At 55.9% G+C, this 18,565-nt stretch overlaps 1 protein-coding gene and 1 long non-coding RNA gene across 2 annotated transcripts; one reads left to right on the top strand and one right to left on the bottom strand.

Annotated features, from left to right (window-relative positions):
* The first annotated feature begins 1,469 nt into the window (after positions 1-1,469).
* TLE5 (TLE family member 5, transcriptional modulator) lies at positions 1,470-10,239 on the top strand. The gene is made up of 7 exons (XM_028522077.2): positions 1,470-1,872; positions 2,966-3,063; positions 5,457-5,520; positions 6,843-6,887; positions 7,546-7,608; positions 8,994-9,068; positions 9,169-10,239. Exons 1-7 carry the CDS (start codon positions 1,846-1,848, stop codon positions 9,388-9,390), a joined length of 594 nt encoding a protein of 197 aa, XP_028377878.1. The 5' UTR covers positions 1,470-1,845; the 3' UTR covers positions 9,391-10,239.
* A 1,872-nt stretch (positions 10,240-12,111) lies between these two features.
* LOC118501987 lies at positions 12,112-14,129 on the bottom strand. Its single transcript, XR_004904656.1, has 2 exons — positions 13,426-14,129; positions 12,112-12,692 (listed from the first exon to the last, which is right to left on the bottom strand). It is a non-coding gene; the product is annotated as an uncharacterized LOC118501987 (long non-coding RNA).
* Positions 14,130-18,565: the final 4,436 nt, after the last annotated feature.

Raw genomic sequence — 18,565 nt, 5'->3', positions numbered from 1 at the left:
TTTTATCTATTTTTATTTATTGGAGTAACATTGGTTAATATTATATAAATTGCAGGTTGTACATTATAATCCAACCTTTGTATATTTCACTGTGTGCTCACCACCTGAAGTCTAGAGTCCTTCCGTCACTGTCATTTTTTGGCATCAATTTTTATTTTTAAAAGTATTGCATTAAAGTATTATTTCTCTTGAAGGATTTCTTTTGGTTGGGGGGCATGGGCTTTATATTTTGCTTATTCATTTCACTCTCATCGTAGGCCCTCATCTGCCCAGGAAAAGTGATGAGGTCCTAACTTTCCATTTTACAGATGAGAAAACCCAAGGATCAAAAAAGTTATTCATTTGTAGAGGGCAAGCCGCATAGTTGAAGATGATATGAGAATTAAAAGACTGCATCGAACACTTGCTAGGGCTGTAACATGCATCATTTCAACCACTTCTTTGAGGCCCGGTTTCCACATGGCTGGGAGAGATGTTCTATCAAAACCCAAGCCAGGCCCCACCCCTCATCTGCCCACAGCCTTCTGTGGATCCCACTCCCCTCAGAGTAAAATCTCAAGTCCTTCCTGTGGCCCACAAGGCCCTGTATCAATAATGCGTCACCAGCTACAGAATTTGCAGGGTCAATGCAAAATGAAACTTCAAAGTCCCTTGTTCAAAATAATTAGGAATTTCCAGACCGGAACAGCAAATCATGAACCCAAGAGCAGGCCATTCTGGGGGAAGGCCCCTTGTTCCGATGCTGGAAGCTGCTAGCCCTGCCTTCCTGCTCTCATTTCCTGCCAGGCTCCCCTGCACCAAAAACAGGGCTGTCTTTGGGCCTTTGCACTTGCTGTTACTGTCTCCTTGAATAAGCCACCATACCCGATACCCCTATTGGCTGCCTCTGTCACCTTCAGGTCCTTTTTTTTTTTTTTTTTTCAGGAAAGAAGGCCATCACTGACTTGCCCAGGTTTAAAATTGCACCCTCTTGGCGCTCACCCCTGGTTTATTTTCTCCATAGCTGCTACTACCATCTGACCTGCGGGGGTTTGGGCTCAAATGTTTGTCTCATCTGTCATGTCCACCAGGGTTGGAACTTTACACGCCCCCCACCCCCACCCCACGTCCTGGAGCAGGGCTTGGCACACAGTAGGTGCTCAATACATGTGTGTTGCAGGTATGACTCCTGCCTTTCTACAATAGAGGAAAATGAGGTTCAGAGAGAACAGCCAGGAAGCCAAGGTTACAGAGCATGTCTCTGGCACGCGTCCAGATCTCCCCGACAGCGCGGGTGGTTTCGATGGGGGCCGCTGGGCCTCTTTTTTGACAGAGAAACCGAGGCCGAGGCGGCTGCCAGGTCCACCTAGCCCGGTGGGGCGACAGCACAGTGCCGGGGGCTGGGGGCCGAGGCTGAGCCAGGCCCAAGGTCACCGCACTGGCGGCCCGAGAGAGGCGGGCTGGGTGGGGATCCACAGGCCTCCCCGGGCGCGCGCCCCCCCCTCGGCGGCGCGCACGGGGCCCGGGCGGCAGCAGCAGGTGGAGTCGGAGCCTCCGCGCAGCCGAGGCCGCGGCCACTGCCGACGTCGCCGCCATTAGACAATAGGAGCCGCGGCCCGGCGTGCGAGGAGGCGGGCGGCGGGAGGGGCGCCGGGCGCGCAGGAAGCGGGGCCCGGGGCGCGCCGGGGCCGGGCGCACGGGGAGGGGGCGCAGGAAGCGGTCGAGGCCGGGCGCAGGAGGCTGCGGCGGCGGCCCCGGGAGCTACTGATCGGCGCCGGGACAAAGGCGCGGCCGCCCGGCGCCCCGAGGCGCCGGAGCCGGGGCGCACAGCCGGGGCGCAGCCCGCGCCCCCCCACAGCGACTGACATGATGTTTCCACAAAGCAGGCATTCGGTAAGCGGGGCCCGTGGCCTGGCGCCCTCCCCCCAGATTCGGGCCCTGCGCACCCCCCAGCTCCCGGCGGTCCATCCCCCCTCTCCCCTCTCCCGGCCCTGTGGGCCCCCCCAGGTCCTCCCTTGGCACACCCCCTCCAGGTCCCGGCCCTGCGCCCCCCAGTTCCCCGCCGTACCATCCCCCTCTAGATCCGAGCCCTGCGCCTTCCCTCCCCCAGCTCCTCGCTCAGCGACTCCCCCCAACTCCATGGCCGGGTCCCCTCCAGGTCCGGGCCCAGCGATACTCTACCCCACCCCCAGCTCCCCAGACTTTCTCCCCCACTGTAGCTCCTTATCCCCCTCCCAGCTTCCCGGCCCGGAGTCCCCCCAGCTCCCAGGCGGGGTCCTCTCCAGCTCTCCTTCCGGACCCCACCCCAGCCCCTAAGCCCTGCGGCCCGCCCCCCGCTGAGCCAAGAAGGGCTTGGGCGGCCTTGGCCTCCAGCGCACTGGTAGCCCCACTAGGCACCTCTAACGCTGGGCCTGCATTCGGGGCCTGGGAGCGGGAGGAGATTCGAGACGCACCCCTCCCGGAAGAGTGCGGCGTGGAGGAAGGGTGCAGGGAATCTGGGGTGGGGGCCCCCAGTTGAATTTCGGGTGCTGAGAGAGGCCCCTCCCCGAATGGGACTTTGCGGGGAGGGCTCGCTCCCCGTCTTGGGGAGGGGGAATTCCCTACGACGCGTTCTCCCCCTCTTCCGGAGGCAGTTGGGGCTCTCGGATGTGCACCCCCCTCCCGGCGCTTTGGAGCAGCAGTAGAGGGCGCACCCTGCCCCCCACCAAGGGCGGGCGTTGAAGAGCACCTCCACAGCCTGGGGGTGGCAAGGGACATAGAGGCTCCGGGCGCACCCACCCCGTCGGCTGGCTTCCCCGGGAGAGGCGGGGGCAGGAAGCGAAGGCGGGGGCCGCGCCAGGGGCAGTAAACACCGGCCGGGGAAGTGGGGCAGAGCTGGGGGCGGGGGTGCGGCGCTGCAGCTGCGCCGGCTGCTGCCTCGGGGCGCCCGGGAGGGAAGTGAGCGGCCGCCCGACCCGCCTTGACCCGGGCCGTCCCCTACCCACAGGGCTCGTCGCACCTACCCCAGCAACTCAAATTCACCACCTCCGACTCCTGCGACCGCATCAAAGACGAGTTTCAGCTGCTGCAGGCGCAGTACCACAGGTGAGCCGGAGCTCGGGTCCCTGCCCGGGAACAGGTGAAGCCCCCAACGCAGATGGCAAGAAGGAGGCCTGGAGCGGAGGTGGTGGGCCCTGCTGTATACAAATACTTGAAAAAATATAAGTGTAGAGTGTCTTATTGTATGGCAGGCGCTGTCCTGGGCACTTGACCAGTATTAAACTCATTTAGTCTTCAGAGCAGCACATTTCACAGATGAGAAAACGGAGGCACAAAATTAAATCATTTACTCACACTCAGCTGCTGTATGGCTTCAGAACCCTTCTCCCACCCCCACCCCGACCCCAATCCCCACTGAACTGAAAACCTCCCAACAACTGGAATTGGTGTGGACTCCCACCTCCCAAAAGAAAAAGTAATGAAAAAATCCCCCCCCCCCAAAAAAAAATTCTGCAACCTGTTATCTCTCCGCCCAGTTTAGGGGGAAAGGGTTCCTGGCATCCAAGAGATTTTTATTCTCCCCCCAGAATTTAATCTCTAACATTTGCCACATGCTAGGACCTGAGGGGAAGGAGCTATTACTGTTTGTGCCTTACACGGAGAGAAACCAAGCATGGAAAGCTTAGGGATTTCTAGGGGAAGCACAGCTAGAAAGTGGCAGAACTGACACGCGCACCCAGTTTCTGGTTCGAAGAATGCAAATTCTCCACCTGTGTGTGGCAGAGGAGAGGTTTGTCTAGGAACCAGAAGGGGTCCCCAGCCACTGATTTCAGCGAGGTCTTGGGCCCCGTCTGGACTTTGATTTACCCACGAGAAAGGATCCTGGGTTTTCTCCGAAAAGAAGTGGAGAGTGGTGATACATATATTTCTTTCTTTTTTTTTTAACATCCAACCTCTTAGGGTACTTCCCATGCTCCCCAAGTGTTAACTACTGAATACACATCCTTGTGTTTAATCTTCATTGCTGTTCTATTACTGTGCCGACTTCAAAGATGAGGACATTGAGACAGTGCTGGTCGAAGGGCAGAAGGGCACACGCCCAGGAGCTTTGTCTTGGTCCCATGGCACAGACGTTTCAGGGTCTTTGCCCGGCAGGTCTGGCCTTTCTGAGCCGCTGCAGGGGGTCCTCCCACCACCCCTCTGGTCCATGCCCACCTCACAGTGAGCACCAGGACTGCCAGTCTCTGAGACCAGGGTCACAGTGCTGCCATGGTGCCGCGTGTCCTTCCGTAAGCCAGACCCCTCCCTGAGCTTTGGGGACACCATTCCCTAGGCCTGGGCTTCACACTGTTTGTGAGGTATCCTACCATGTTGGCACGCAGGACCTGCCAGGCCCTCACGAGGGGCCAGAGATCCAGAATTTGGGATGAAATTGTCTGCTTTTTTTTAAATGTTGGCAACAAATGATCACTTTTTAAAAATTGGAGAAAACAAACTCAAAGGGGCCACAACAACCCCAGCTGTGGCTGGTCTCTGGACTGGAGTGGACAGTTACGGTCAGTCTGGCAGAGTGACACGCAGGGTTCCTGGGGTGATGGAAATCAACAAGTATTCAGTGGATGCTTACTCAGTGCCAGGCATTGTTCTAAGAACATTTCTAGTCTTAATCCATTTCATCCTCATCACCCCACCCAGGGAGGTTGATACTTCAAGAGGTACAGAGACTGAGGCCCAGAGAGGTAGAAGGGTTCGCCCAGAGTCACACAGCATCCAAGTTGTGGGGGCTGAACTTTGAACCCAGTCTAGCTAGATTAACTTTTACATCAATCTCTCTACCTGACGCCCTAATAGAGGGGCTTTGAGAAATGCCCACAGCTCCTCCTTGCTGGGAAGCCTGAGAGAGGCCAGGGGTGTCACCATCTCATTAACCAACAGTAGAACTTTAACCCCTAGTAAAATCAAGGCCCCTATAGTGGCTGGGTCCTATTGGAGATTTCTTGATGAGTTCAACCCAGAGCACTGCCAGCCAGCCCCTGGCCCTCTCCTGGGCTCCTTCACAGTTTCTATTTGTCCCTCCCCCTTGTTGGAGAGTCGTCGTCCCCCCCCCCCCCCCCCCCCCCCCCCCGTGGTTGAGAGTGTGGCTCTGAAGCCAACTTCCTGGCTGTGTGACCTTGAGCCAGTTACTCAACCTCTCTGGGCATCTACTGCATCATCTGTACGATGAGTGATGTTCACAGTACTGACCTCATCGGGTTTGGGGATGGGTAAAAGGTTGTTTGACTCTCGCTGACCTAGAGTCAGAGCATTTGCTCTGACTCGTTATTTTTTATTATCATTGTTTTCTCCACCACTGGATCTGTAAAGCTGATTTCCTAATGCCCATTTTACAGTTAGGGTACTTGAGGCTCCCCCAGCCCCATCCTCACAGAGTGTTTGTCCCTTGTCAAAGTTTGGGGCTCAGCCCAGCCCCCACCCCCTCTCCCCATGTTCTTCTTCAGCCTGAAGCTCGAATGTGACAAACTGGCCAGCGAGAAGTCGGAGATGCAGCGTCATTATGTGATGGTGAGCAAGCCGAGGCGAGTGGGCGGGAATTTGGGGGCCCCAGGCTCTCCTCCACCACCAGCAGCTCCTGCCCAAACCCCAGCCGCCTCCTCTGGGAAGTGTGGGGATTCAGGGTCCACCTTGCTGGCCTGGCTGCTGGCCCAGGCAGTGGTGGAGGTGCCAAACCACCGGGTTGCAGTCTGGGCCTGCCAGGTCCCCTGGTTGTCCTTGGCAGCCAGCAGAAGAGGCAGTGGCTGTGGAAGCCAGGAACTGACGTGGGGGAGCAGCCGGATCCCCGCCCCCAAGATCCAGGCATCCCAGTGCTTAACCCCTCCTCTCCCAAGCTTTGGGAAGAGGACTCCTAGACTTTCCACACATGTGCACACACACATAACACCACCTTCCAGGAGGCTGACACCTTTGAGGTTGGTGGGAGGGAAGGGTAACAAGGCATTCTTTGGACTGACATTTGAGACCCTGCCCATCCACACTGCCAGAATCACTTGCTGTTTCATACCCACCAGGTGGCAATTTCTGCATCAAAAATTCTTGCCTTGGCCCAGTCCCTAGCCCTGCTCTCCCAGACTGTGGGGGGGGGGCAGAACCAGACTGAAGCTCCCAGTCCCAGAGGGAGGGGGCTGGGCAGAGAAGGACCCAGGAGGGACTGGGGGATTCCAGAGGGGAGCCAGAGGAAGGCTGCTCTAAGAATTGGGCATTGCCCCTGGGGTCTTGAAGAATGAGTAGGAGCCTGGTGGGGGGATGGAGGTGGGGAGAGAAAATGACCCAGCAAAGGCGTAGGAGCGACTTGGCTGTCCAGAGGTGGCCGGTAACGGAAGCCCTGAGAGGGTTTAGAACAGGAGGGGGCAGGGTTAGATCTGGGCCTCGGGGAGGGGGGCTGCTGACTCCAGAGCCAAACCCAGCAGGCTTTGTTTATCTTCCATTATTTATACCCAGGAAGGCAAACTTCCCTGCAGTCTGGGGCCACCCGCAGACAAGACACATAAAGATAAAAGATTAAGAGCCCTGGAATGTGTGTGTGTTGGGGGAGGTGGGGCTGGATACTCACCCAGAAACCTGGGAGCCAAGCTGGGGCTGAGGCCCTAGAGCTCCCCCAGCTCTAAGCAGCCCCACCAGGCACCTGGGCTGTTCCAGTGTGGGTGTCTTCCCCCTCCTGTCTCCTCCTGCTCGCCCCTCTCCATCACTTCCTGCTCCCTGTCTCTATCTTGCTTTTTCCTCTTCTCTCCCTCCCCCTTTGTCTCTCTCTGTCACTCCCATCTCTTTGTCTCTTGAGCCCACCCATCCTTCACCTGCCCCCATTTCTTTTTCTGTCTCCCCTCACGCAGTACTACGAGATGTCCTATGGCTTGAACATTGAGATGCACAAGCAGGTACGCCCTCTCGCTCTCTCCATGGCACCCCCAGGCAGGTAGGAGCCCGCCCCTTGGCTGAACACCAAGTTCTGCCCTTGTGATCCTGTTCCATCCCGAGTGCCCCCCTTCTTTCTTAGGCCTCCCTGAGAGGTTGTTCTACCTGAGGAGGAGGGGCAGAGGCCTTCCCTCAAAATACCACCACCACCCTGTTGTCTCTCCTTTGTGACAGTGGCAGGAAGGTGATATCTATACCTACGCTCCCTGTAACCCTCCGATTACCCCTCGCTCTCCAGCCTTGCTTTAGCCACCTTTGCCCCGAGGAGGTCACTATCAGGGATGTCACAGAATAATGCCGCCACTGCCCTACCCTCTCCTTCCCTCTCTCCGACGGAGTGCTCACTACCTACCAGACCCTGGGGGTCATCTGCTCATGGTCACGCAGACCCGGAGTGGCCCAGTCTGGATTCCGGCTTGTGCCTGAACTGTTAGCTGCAGGGCAGAGCACCAGCCTCAGATCCCACCTTTGCCACTGATCGGACGCTGGTGGGCCCCAAGTGTCAATGCCACCCTGTCTGAGCTCATCCCTCTTAGGCAGAACCCCGGGCCTCTTGGGCTGGTCTGTGCCTGCACCCACACGAGGGGACTGGGAACTAAAGAGTCTGTGTGTTTGTTCTAGGCCGAAATTGTCAAGAGGCTGAATGGGATCTGTGCCCAGGTCCTCCCCTACCTTTCCCAAGAGGTGAGCGGTGCCCCTGGGGCTTTAGGGAAGAGGAGGAGGAGGAAGATGGACCATGACTTGCTGGGGCCCTCCCCACTGAAGTCACCTGGGGCAGCAGTGAGCTGGATGCCCCAGGGCACACGCCTCCCCTTTTTGGACCTCCCAGCTACTAGACAGCCTGTGCAAAAAAAATCCCCAGGCTGGAGAGCCCCCAGGGGTGCAGGGCTATAGAAGGAGGGGCCTCACCCTGCTGTGGAATTCCTAGCCTGAGTGAGTCATTTCGCTGTAAAAATGTCAGCTATGCCAAAGGCTGCACCAAGAATTTTTTTCCCTTGTTTTGCTTTTACCTTTCACTCTCCTGAGATTTCACCTGTGGGCTGCTTTGGGCCAGGGACAAGGGGCATGTGTGGGGAAGGCACCCTGTACACATAGGAAGACAAACACGTGGATAAACATAGATGCAACAGATACACATGGTGCCCACACATACATAGATGCACACCATGTACACTCTGTGCAAACCTACAGAGATATGCACATATGCCCAGGTACAAATGTGGACATGACATAGTTACATAGGAGACGCAGCTGCAGTGGATGTAAACACACATACACAGGTATGCACTTGGGGGAGGCTCACGTGCACTCCCCCGGGGAACCAGGCACCCAGCCCTTCCTCAAACTTCCGGCATAAGACCTGGTCCACACAGACCCCACACCAGTGCCCCGCCAGACTGTAAGGTCGAGCTCCTGCTCTCTGCCAGGTTTCCTGTTGATAATTCATCATTTCCCCTTTTATCTATACCCATATATCAGGGACCTCTGAGGGATGCACATGCCTAGGGACCGACCGTAAGGCCCAGAGAAAAGGGTTCTGGAGGCCCTGGGGGCTTCCCAGCAGCCAAGACACAAAGGAATATGGCAAAGAAGAGACACTGGTTTGGGGGGAGGGGGTGGGAAAGGGTGGGAGGTACTTCCTGAACCTAGAGTCATACCCCAGCCCTGCCAGAATTCACTGGCTGTCCCCAGCTGTGCAAGGACAGGAGCGCACATTAGCAGGTCTCACAGCGCAGTCTCTGAGCTGTTGGAAGAACAGGACTTACCTGCATGCTGGGCCTGGTTGTGCGCTGCGCTTTTCTTTGCACGTGGTGTCAGATAGCACGATCCAAAGTTTCTCTCTGACACCCCCAAAGGTCTTTATCTAAGTATCTGTCCCAACCCCTTTGGGTCTTCTATGCATCTCCCTTTGTCCCCATTTCCCAGATGAAAAGACTTGGTGCAAGGAAGTGGCGGGAGAGGGGACTTTTCTGGTATGATGGAGAGCTGTGGGGGGTGGGGATAGCACTAAGGCCACGTGGGGCTTCTCCTGGGTTCTGGCACAAGCCCCCTCTGGCCTCTCCTTCCAGCACCAGCAGCAAGTCTTGGGAGCCATCGAGAGAGCTAAGCAGGTCACCGCTCCAGAGCTGAACTCCATCATTCGAGTAAGTCTGGGACCTGGTTGGTGGGGGGTAGGGGGTCAGAAGAGTGGCAGGTGGCAAGTGGACTGGAAGTAGCTAACACCCCCCTGCCTCTGCCCTGCAGCAGCAGCTCCAAGCCCACCAGCTGTCCCAGCTGCAGGCTCTGGCCCTGCCCCTGACCCCACTGCCCGTGGGGCTGCAGCCGCCTTCACTGCCGGCGGTCAGCGCGGGCACCGGCCTCCTTTCACTGTCCGCGCTGGGCTCCCAGGCCCACCTCTCTAAGGAAGACAAGAATGGACACGACGGTGACACCCACCAGGAGGATGACGGCGAGAAGTCAGATTAGCGGGGGGCCAGGATGGGGAGGGTGGGGGGACAAAGAGGAGACAAGACACACAGAAAGAGGAATGTTCACCGCAAGACAGTGCAGCTCTGGATTGGCTCAACTCCTGGTAGTATTTATGGTAGCTGCTGGGGCCCTGGCCCTGCTTGTGTGCCACCCCCTAGCTTTGCTCTGGCTCCCCCCGTCTCCTTCCTCCTCCCCCCTGCAGCCTGAACGGGTGAACACCTGCTTGCACCACAGATAAGGCCAGCTGAGGCCTGGGGACGAAAATGGGAGGCCAGGTCAGAAGGGAGCAAAACCTCGAGAAGTCTAACACCCCCTGCACTTCCCCATTCCGCACACGTGTGACTGACAGTCTGCCCGCTGGGCCCTCGGGGCACACCCCAGCTTCCCACCCTGGCACTGCATGCAAACACAATGCTAGTTGCCCCTTCCTGCCCTGGGCACCCCTTTCTCTCCCTCCACCTCCCATCCATTCACCTCTGCTAGTTCCAGACGCTCGTGCCCACCTGGTCCTCAAGACTCTCCCAGCCAGGATGAGCAGGGTGGGGTGGGCAACCCAAGATTCCCCTTCTCCCTTTCCCAAATAAAGATGAGGGTACTCAAGTTGTCTTGTTTTTTTTTATTTTACTTTTTTTTTCTTCCAGTATACTAGCTTGTCTTTTAAGGGGATTAAAAAAAAAGACAGAAAAATGTTTTAAAAAAAAGCAACACCCACACCTGTGTCTGTATATAGCCTTTTAGACTGTCAGCTTTTGTTGTGTTCAGTCGTTTGAACTCTGCAGAGAAGTGAAAATGCTGTATCGAGGGTGGGCTTAGCTGTGCCTTTCAAATAAAGATGTGAGAAGGTTGGTTGCTGTGTTCTTGCCTCTGTGTTGCAGCTGCCTGTGGTTCCCCCTTCCCTGGGAGGAGGGGACTTCTTTCATGTCTGGGCTCCCTCCTCTGTTACAGGACTGAATATTGAGAGTCCTAGGTGAGTCCATCTTGTGAGTGTAGTCCGTCTCCCGTACTTGATGCACAGACCAGAGAGGGTCAGCTGGAAGCTGTAGGTCACACAGCCAGCCCCGGCACTGGAGGTGTGGGAGAGCTGGTTTTTGAGCAACAGGCCAGAAGGCCCCCCCTATAAGTGAAACTCTTTGAGACTGAAGAATCGGCCCCCACCATGTACACATACACAGACCCTCTTTCCAGATCAGAGAACGCAGAACCCCCACTGAATCTCAACCCTGAAGGAGAGCTAAAATGAAAGGTTTCCTGATATGGGCCTGGGTGGGCAGCCATCCCAACTTTGCAAGGGCTGCACAGCATGGAAATCCCACCCTCAGGGAGCTGGATTAAAAAGCACCCAGGGGACTTTTTAAGTGCAGGAAATTCTCATCTGCCTCCCTAATTCAGTGGGTTCCCTTGGGAGTGGGGGGAAGGGTGGTGATGGCCCACTGCCCTCAGGGTAAATGTCTCCTGTTCCTAAGGAGAGAAAGGATACCAAAAGGAGAGAGGACACTGGGTGGTCACACCAGCCTCCTGCCAGGTCCCACGTCTCTCCATTGCAGCCAAAGCTCCCCTAAAAATGCCAGTGTAATGGGGTAACTCACTGCTTAATATTTATCCTTTTGTTGAAAACCCGCGCTCACCCCACTTGGGGAGTACGAATTGTTACATCTGCATTCCTCTTTGGCACCCAGGAGTACTGTCTCTGGAGCCAGATGCAGCCCCCAGCAGACGTGCCACTTGAATCTGCCCCCAAAGACGAGTGTTCACAGCCCTGTAGTTAGTCATCATTGCCCCAAACTGGAAACTACTGGCTGTCCAGTAAGCACAGGATACATAAGCTGTGACATAGTTGTGTCATGGAATATTGCATGGCCATGAAAAAGGTGTTCCTGCTACCTTTTTCATGAAAAAGTAGCTATCACTACTGTATTCACCATGCAGCTCTCACACTTGATGCTGGACAAAAGAGTAGATACTGTGTAATTCCATCTATATAAAGAACAAAGCCAGGCCCAAGTGACCTCATTTGATCACCCTTGGCAGGGGGTAAGAGTGAAGGGGGTTTCTTGGGGTCTGGCCACGTTTTGTTTTCCTGCCCTGAGGGCTGATACCGGAGTGTGTTCACTTTGAGCGAATCCATCAAGTTGTTCACTTACAATGTGTGCTCTTTTGTGTGTTGCATTTCACAAGTTTAAAAAGTTGTTTTTTAAAAAATATATTATCTTTGTCCTCCATAGCCCTCAAAATACATTCTAAATTCTTCATCGAGGCCCACAGATTCTGCAACTGGGCCTCCCCAGCAGGCTGCAGCCAGGTTGGAACATCTTGCTGTTCCTTTGTCTGGAGGCCTCTGCACATGCTGTTCCCTTTGCCTGGAAAAAGGTTCTCTTTGTTTCCCCTCCCTAGGTTTCTAATCCTCCAAGACTCCAGAAGTTACTTCTCTGAAGGCCTCCCCCTGACCCTCCCCCAAAGCAGGGGAGTGACAGCCCCCCCCCCCCCCCCAGCTTGGAAGCTTGGAAAGTGCTTAGAGCAGAGCCTGGCACAGTCAACTCATTCATTCAGAGACCTAACTAGGAGCTCCAGAGACGCAGTGGGGAACAAAACACATGAATCCCTGCCCTCCCGGGTGGAATAAACAAATAAGGGAAATACAGAATGTATCAGGAGGCTTGTTGATAGAGAACAAAGCAGAAAAGGGATGGGGGCTGTCAGTTGCATTTTTTGTTGTTGTTGTTTTTGAAATTTGCACATAGAAGCAACTCAATACATGTTAGCAAATGCATTGAGGACAGACCTGGGTTTGTGCCCGGCTCCTACCCTAAGTAGTGATTTGAGGCATGAAGTCACTTGTCTGATCGCAGTTTCTGGGAAACTGTTGGGAGAATTAGCAGAAAGCTTGCAAAGGTTCACTAGCTGTCAGTTAATATTATCACCACTGATGTTGCTGGCTGATGAAGGGCATTGGGGGAGCGGGGGTCACAAACCTGACAGCCCCCACCCAAGGGTCTTTTCTAAGGGAGGTGTGGGGATCCTGCTCAGCCAAAGACACGTCTGTGACCTGGGGTCTCCCTCTGGGCCTCCGAGCCCGCCATCGCCGCCATTCCACCAGCGGAGCGGGTCCCCTGGGAGTTAGAAAGGGTCCCGGAGACCGCGGGGGCTGGAGGTGGTGGGCGCGGGATCTCGGCCGGGAAGCCGGGCGAGCGGAGGTGCCATCACCGGAGCTTCCCCGGAGCCGCGGTCTCCCGCGCTTAACGACGCGCCGCCGGCGACCTCGGCTAATTGATCCGCTAATGGGCCCCGCGCCGCGGCCGCGCCTAATGAGGCGGGAGAAAGGGGAGGAGGGGGGCGGTAGGAAGGCAGGAGGGGGGTTAGGGGCCGGAGGAGGAGGAGAGGGGGAGGGGGAGAGAGTGGAGGGGGCGTTAAGCAGGGAAGAAGGAGGAAAGGAGAAGAGGAGAGAAGGGGAGGGGGAGGGGAAGAGAATGGAGGGAAGGAGGGGGGTGACGGTAAAAAGGGGGTAGAGAAGGGGGAAGAAAGAAGAGAGGGGGTGGAGGGGGTGGGGAGGGGGAAGAGGAAAAGAAGGGAGGGGGAGGGGCCGTGGAACTCGGGGAGGGAGCCCAGGGAGCAGGAAGGAGAGGGAGCGACGCTCCCAGCTCCCTGGGCACTGGACTTAAGGGGAGGGGAGCAGTGGGGACTAGGGTGAGCCCATCCCTCTCTGCCTACCCGGCGCCCCTCTTTCAGGTCCTGCTCCCCCCGTGAATCTCTCTGGGAGGCCTCTCGCCTCATCCGACCCCTCCTCTCTCCCAGCCTCCTCCCCCTTTCCAAGGGTGTTTCCAGCAGGGAACCTGAGTACATCCAGGGTGTGGGAGTCCCCAGCTCTCTCTCTGCCCCGATTTCCCCGGCGATACAATGCTTCTAATGTCCTTAGCGTTGGAGAATCCCACAGGTCCCAGTGGCCTGACACTGACGCAGACCCTGTTCCCACACACCGCTCCTGCACTTGGGGAGGGAACTGTGAACACCCCGGCGCCTAGAGCCAGGCCCACCTACCCCTCCCGGTGTGGCCTCCGGAGCTCAGCAGGGGTTGGGAGAACGGCTGAATTCCCCAGCCTGAGAGAAAAACACCCTCAGAATACGAACTATAACTAGGATGTGACACATTAAAGATTCACATTCCAGGCCAGCCAGGTACATCTGCTGTCTGAAAAATTTACATGGCCTCCCTCCTCCCCGAGTCATCTGGGTGTTCGCGGCTTGGAGGAGAAAGAAAGAAGCGCCGCTGCCGTGAACTCGGAGTCCTCCGCATCATCTCCCTCTACCCCCATCGTGCAGAGGGGGACGCTGAAGCCCCAGGAAGGGCAGGAAATCGTCCAAGTGACAAAACGAGGCAGGCCACAGCCTAGTCCCCTGCCCTTGACTGGCAGAACTCGTGGTCCCCATTCTGAGCAACCAAAAATAATCAGGGACAGCAAGTCATCGAGGACAACAAACAATAAACAGCTGTGACCGCCAAACACCTGCTGTGCCCCTGCCTTGGCGGAGGGCCTGGCTGCTTCTCTCCATTGATTCTTGAAAATACCCACGAAGGAAGGACTATGGCACAGATGAGGAAACTGAGGCTTCAAACTCAGAGTGACTCGCCCAAGGGCATAGGCTGTGGAATCTGCCTTCTGGTTCAGGAAGGTCCAAGCTGTGGGGTCCAAGACCTCAGCCCTTTTGTTTAAGAGAAAGAGAAGCTTCTGGACCCAGTGCAGGTGGGCAGAGCTGTGTGCTCCCCGCCCCCACCCCCTCAGAGCCTTCCCCTCTGCCTGGAACACACTGTCCCCAGAGCCACCATACTCTCTGCCACCACCACCCCCTCTCTTGCTTGTTTTATCTGCACAGCACTGACTGCCACGGACAACTTAAGTCAACAAAGATTCCCTTGTTCTCCAATGTCCCCGCTCTGATATGCATTCCTTATTCGACTAGGTTTGTTCCTTCTGGTCACTCCTGAATTCCCAGGGCTTAGCTGCGAATCCTCCAGGGCACACAGTAGGTGTTAAGTGAAGACTGCAGGAGAAAGTGAGGGAATGGCAGCGGAGCCAGTGCCACGAGGGGGTCTGGGCCTGCCCTGCAGGACCCTGCCTGCCTGGATGGGAAGGAGGGGGCCAGGGCTTCTGTGAGGCACCTGAGGGTGTTTGAACAGGGAAGGGCCACACCCGGAGGTGCGATGAGCAAGATTTTCTGGGGACTCGAGCCAGGCTGTAGTGGAGACAGATGTAGGGGCTCAGGAAGAGGCCCTTGGGGCATTTAGATGTTTGCTGACATTTGGAGCTGCGTGCAGCACCCCGACCCCCTGCTCACTGCCAAGGACACCCTTCTGAGGGTCTTTCCTGGGTCTCCACCTTGCTCTATCTCTCCACCCTCCTGCTTCTGGGAGTCTGAGTCTCGGCCTCTCTAGGTGTGCCGTGTGTTCTCTCTCTCTCTCTGATCTATTTCTCCCTCTGTCCTTCAAGGTCTTTCTAGATCTTTCCCTTTCTACTCTCTCTGTGTGTCCCTGCTCTATGCCCGCCTCCCTGCCTTCCCCGCCTCTCATCCAACCAAGTGGCACCCCCCTCCAGCTGCCTCCCACTACCAGCCTCTCCCAGCCGCTGTGTTCTGTGGGCCCAGTTGCTGGGCGCCTGCCAAGCCGGGAAGCTTGCCCCTCCCCCGCCCTTGACCCTCTGCTCTGCACTCAGCCTCCTAGAGCTTTGTCCACTCCATTTCCTCCTCCTCTCCCCCACTCTCCCTGTACCCCTCCCCTCTCCGCCTCTGGGATCCCAGGACAGAGCCCACGCTCCTGGCCGTCTGCTGAACCTGCCCGGGCCTGTTGGGTTACACGCTGGTTCAGACTGCGTGGGTAATGGCGGGTTCCCTGGGCAGCAGCGGCTTTAGGGGAGGAAGGGGCGGACGATCTGGCACTTTGCCCGGCTGGACAGACGTGGGATGTGGGAGGGGTAGCCCTGGGGTCCCTGAACTGCAGCCGCAGCGCCCACCGCAGAGTGGGGCCGTGTGACTTGAACAGGTCCCTAGGCATCCCTGGGCCTTTGCCCCACACACCAAGCCAGACCAACCAGCAACCAGAATGTATTGGACGCCTGCCTGCCGGGAATGAGACACTGAGCTGGGTGCCCAGAGATGCTGACTTAGGCCCTCTCCACCTTCGTGAACCCACTGGGTGGTGGGGAAGACAGACAACAAACTAGTAAATAAGATAATTTCAGAGCACAGTCAAGTGCCAGGAAGAATAATACAGCAGGGCCAGAGAGAAGGACAGGAAATGGGAAGCCCCTCTGAGGAGGTGACATTTGAGCTGAGACCTGGGTGACAGGAGCAGATGCCTTGCACAGGGAGACGGCTGGGGCGGGGGGGGGGGGGGGGGGGGGGGGGGGCGTGGTGCAGAGGGAACCACCGCAGCAAAAGCTTGGAGGCAGGATTGAGTATTCTGTTGCAGAGCCTCAGCCCCTACTTTTCAAGGCCAAGCAATCACACACAAGGTTAAGTGAACAAAGTCGCTGGCTCAAGAATAACAGCAGCAGGTACCATTATCAAGGGCTAGACCGTTTCTCCAAATGAACAAACTGAGGCCCAGAGAGGGTGCAAGGTCTAAGCACAGACTAGAAGCCGCAGGAGTGATTCATATTGGGGCCAATGGTTTCTTCCACCCTTGCAGTGCCTACAGGGGGCTGGGCCAGCCTGGGCTCGGGCCAGGAGGATGCCAGGGCAAAGGGTGCAGAGGGTGAGGCCCAGACTTGGGATGGAGGGGTCATGGGTGGTGTGGGGTAGAGGCAATGACCAGGATGCCTCCAGGGCTTTAAAAACATGAATGGTACCAGCTCCAGCCCTGTGTACCCTCCCCCCCCCCCCAAGTAATAGTTAAACCTGGTTCATCAACCTAACTATTTGACCCTGTAACAATGGGTTGAAGTTTTGATCATGACCTCCATTTTACAGAATCACAATGACACAGCAGCCAAAGTGGGATTTGAACCCAGGCCATCAGGATAGTGTGACCTCAGATTGCAGAGGACGCCTGTAGGGCTGGGTTGGCACTGGGCAGGTTTTCAGGGACCCTGGGCCCTGTTCCACATGTTAGGTGACCTAAGTGAGGTTCTGCCGCTCTCTAGGTTTGCCTTTTATTCTCCCCACAAACACACGGGGCAGGCACTGACTGTGCTGGGCCTGGGCAGACCATAAACACATGAGCAAATGCAAGCAAAGGCGTAGCAAGTGTTCAGAAAGCCAGGAGGCTGCTGAAGGAAAGGCAATGAGAAGTTGACCAGGCAGAGAGGTAGGGGCTACTGTAGCCAGGCTGGCTAGGCCAGGCCTCACTCAGATGTGGTGTTTTTCAGACGTGGTGTTTTTTATTTGACATTGGTTTACAAAACCATACAAGTTTCAAGCGTACAACTCAACAAATCATTATCTGCACATGACACAGTGCACCCCTCTCCCAAAGCAGTCTTTCCATCCCAGTCCCCCAGCCCGCTTTTAGGATGTGGGGTTTGATCCAAGACTGCAGGGAAGAAAAACCATGGCCCAGGCAAAGGCAACAATAGCACATGCAAAGGCCCCGAGGTGGGACCTGGTGTATGTTGAAAGATCAGGGAGGAGGTCCAGGTAGCTAGAGGTGACTGAGTGAAGGACAGAGGGGGAGGATATAAGGGCAGGGAGGAGACAGGGTCAGATCACCTAGACAAAGGTGGGCAGTTTGTATTTTATTCTGAGTGATGAGGAGATATGGAAGGTTCTTAAGCAGAGGGGAGGATGGCATCTGATTTGCATTCTAATGGTTGATCAAAGATGTGGGAGGAATGGAGAATGACTGCCTACCCCAGCTGTGGGGTGTGAGGTCAGGGAGGGAGAGAAGGGCCCTCCGGGGCCTACTGGGAGTGCACATGGCTGTCCCTCACTGAGCATTTACTGTGAATTATGTTGAGTACTTTATAGGCCTTGACTTATTTGAAGATTTTATTATCAACCTCATTTCCTCCAGCCAAGGTCCATGCTGAGCTCCTTGCCTTTCTTTTCTTCCCTGAGTTGCCCAGTTCTTGCCCAGGGAGAGGCTGGAGTGCTTCTTGCCACTGAGCCTATGGCGACTTTACAAACCCTGGTGAGAGTAGGCAGAGGGGCTTGCAGTCCATGGGTGTACCCACCTCCCCCCATTTCACAGCCAGGTGAAGGTTCAGAGGTGGACCCAGCAAGGCCAGCAGTCAAGAGTTCATGGCTCCTCGATCCCAAGAGGGACTTAAGGTTGCCTCATCTTTCCTTTGTCCACTCTGTCAGGGAAGCAAGTGCCAACCTTTTCATCTTGTGGTGCACGTAAAATAATTACTGACATTTTGGGGCACACACAAAAAATGTATAGTTTTGCCGATCTAACAACAAAAAATAGGTATAATTTTGATTCCTTCACACCAGACAGCTATTGTTGTGTTGGCTGTTGTCATTTTTTTTTTTTATTTGACAATGTAAGGCAAAAGAGGACAGTGCCCCTGACTAAATAGTCAGGTATTGCATGTTTTAAACAGTCATGGCACATGGGTTGAAAATCGCTGGGTTAGGCTGATACAAATACACTCCTTAAGAGACAAATCCTATGCATTCTGCAGAACCCCAGTTTAAAATCCTCACCTGATGTCTAGGAAGCCTTCCCAACTTCCCAAGGAGGGACCTCAGTCCTGGTTGAGCCCCCCAACCCTACCACCCCCTTTACCCCAGCCCTGATCATGGGGGCCTCAGAGGGTTCTCCTGGGCCTCCCACCACTTCCCCAAAGTTGGGAACCTTCAAGTCCCCAGCATAGCCTGAACCTGGCTGCTCTCGGGTGGGACAGCAAAAGCAAACAAACAAACAAAACAAAACAAAAAAAACCCCAACAACAACAAAACCCTGGCTTCATTAATAAGTCTGGTTGAACGACCTCACTATAAAGGTGAGTAAACTGAGGCGCAGAACAAGGCCTCAAGAATCTCAAGGTTACTGAGGCAGTGGGCGCTAGAACAAGGCAGTAGGGCTCCCCATATTCCTGGATGGAAGGAAACGTGTGTGTGATTTTTCCAGGGGGTGTGCGGCTCACTGCCAACCGTGGCAGGGAATCGAGGCTCTGAGGTCACCCAAGAGCCCTAGCCTGCAGGAGGGGACAGGCCTGGCTGGTGGCCCAGCAGCTCT

The sequence above is a fragment of the Phyllostomus discolor genome, chromosome 8 (assembly GCF_004126475.2).
Source record: "Phyllostomus discolor isolate MPI-MPIP mPhyDis1 chromosome 8, mPhyDis1.pri.v3, whole genome shotgun sequence".
Lineage (NCBI taxonomy): Eukaryota > Metazoa > Chordata > Mammalia > Chiroptera > Phyllostomidae > Phyllostomus > Phyllostomus discolor.
The sequence above is the reverse complement of the archived record's forward strand: the minus strand, read 5'-3'. Positions and strand labels throughout refer to the sequence as shown.

Coding starts and splice junctions, on each gene's coding strand:
- TLE5 (XM_028522077.2), top strand. CDS start 1,846: ATGATGTTTCCACAAAGCAGGCATTCG. Junction 1,873..2,965: donor TTCCACAAAGCAGGCATTCG/GTAAGCGGGGCC, acceptor CCCTACCCACAG/GGCTCGTCGCACCTACCCCA. Junction 5,521..6,842: donor TGCAGCGTCATTATGTGATG/GTGAGCAAGCCG, acceptor CCCCTCACGCAG/TACTACGAGATGTCCTATGG.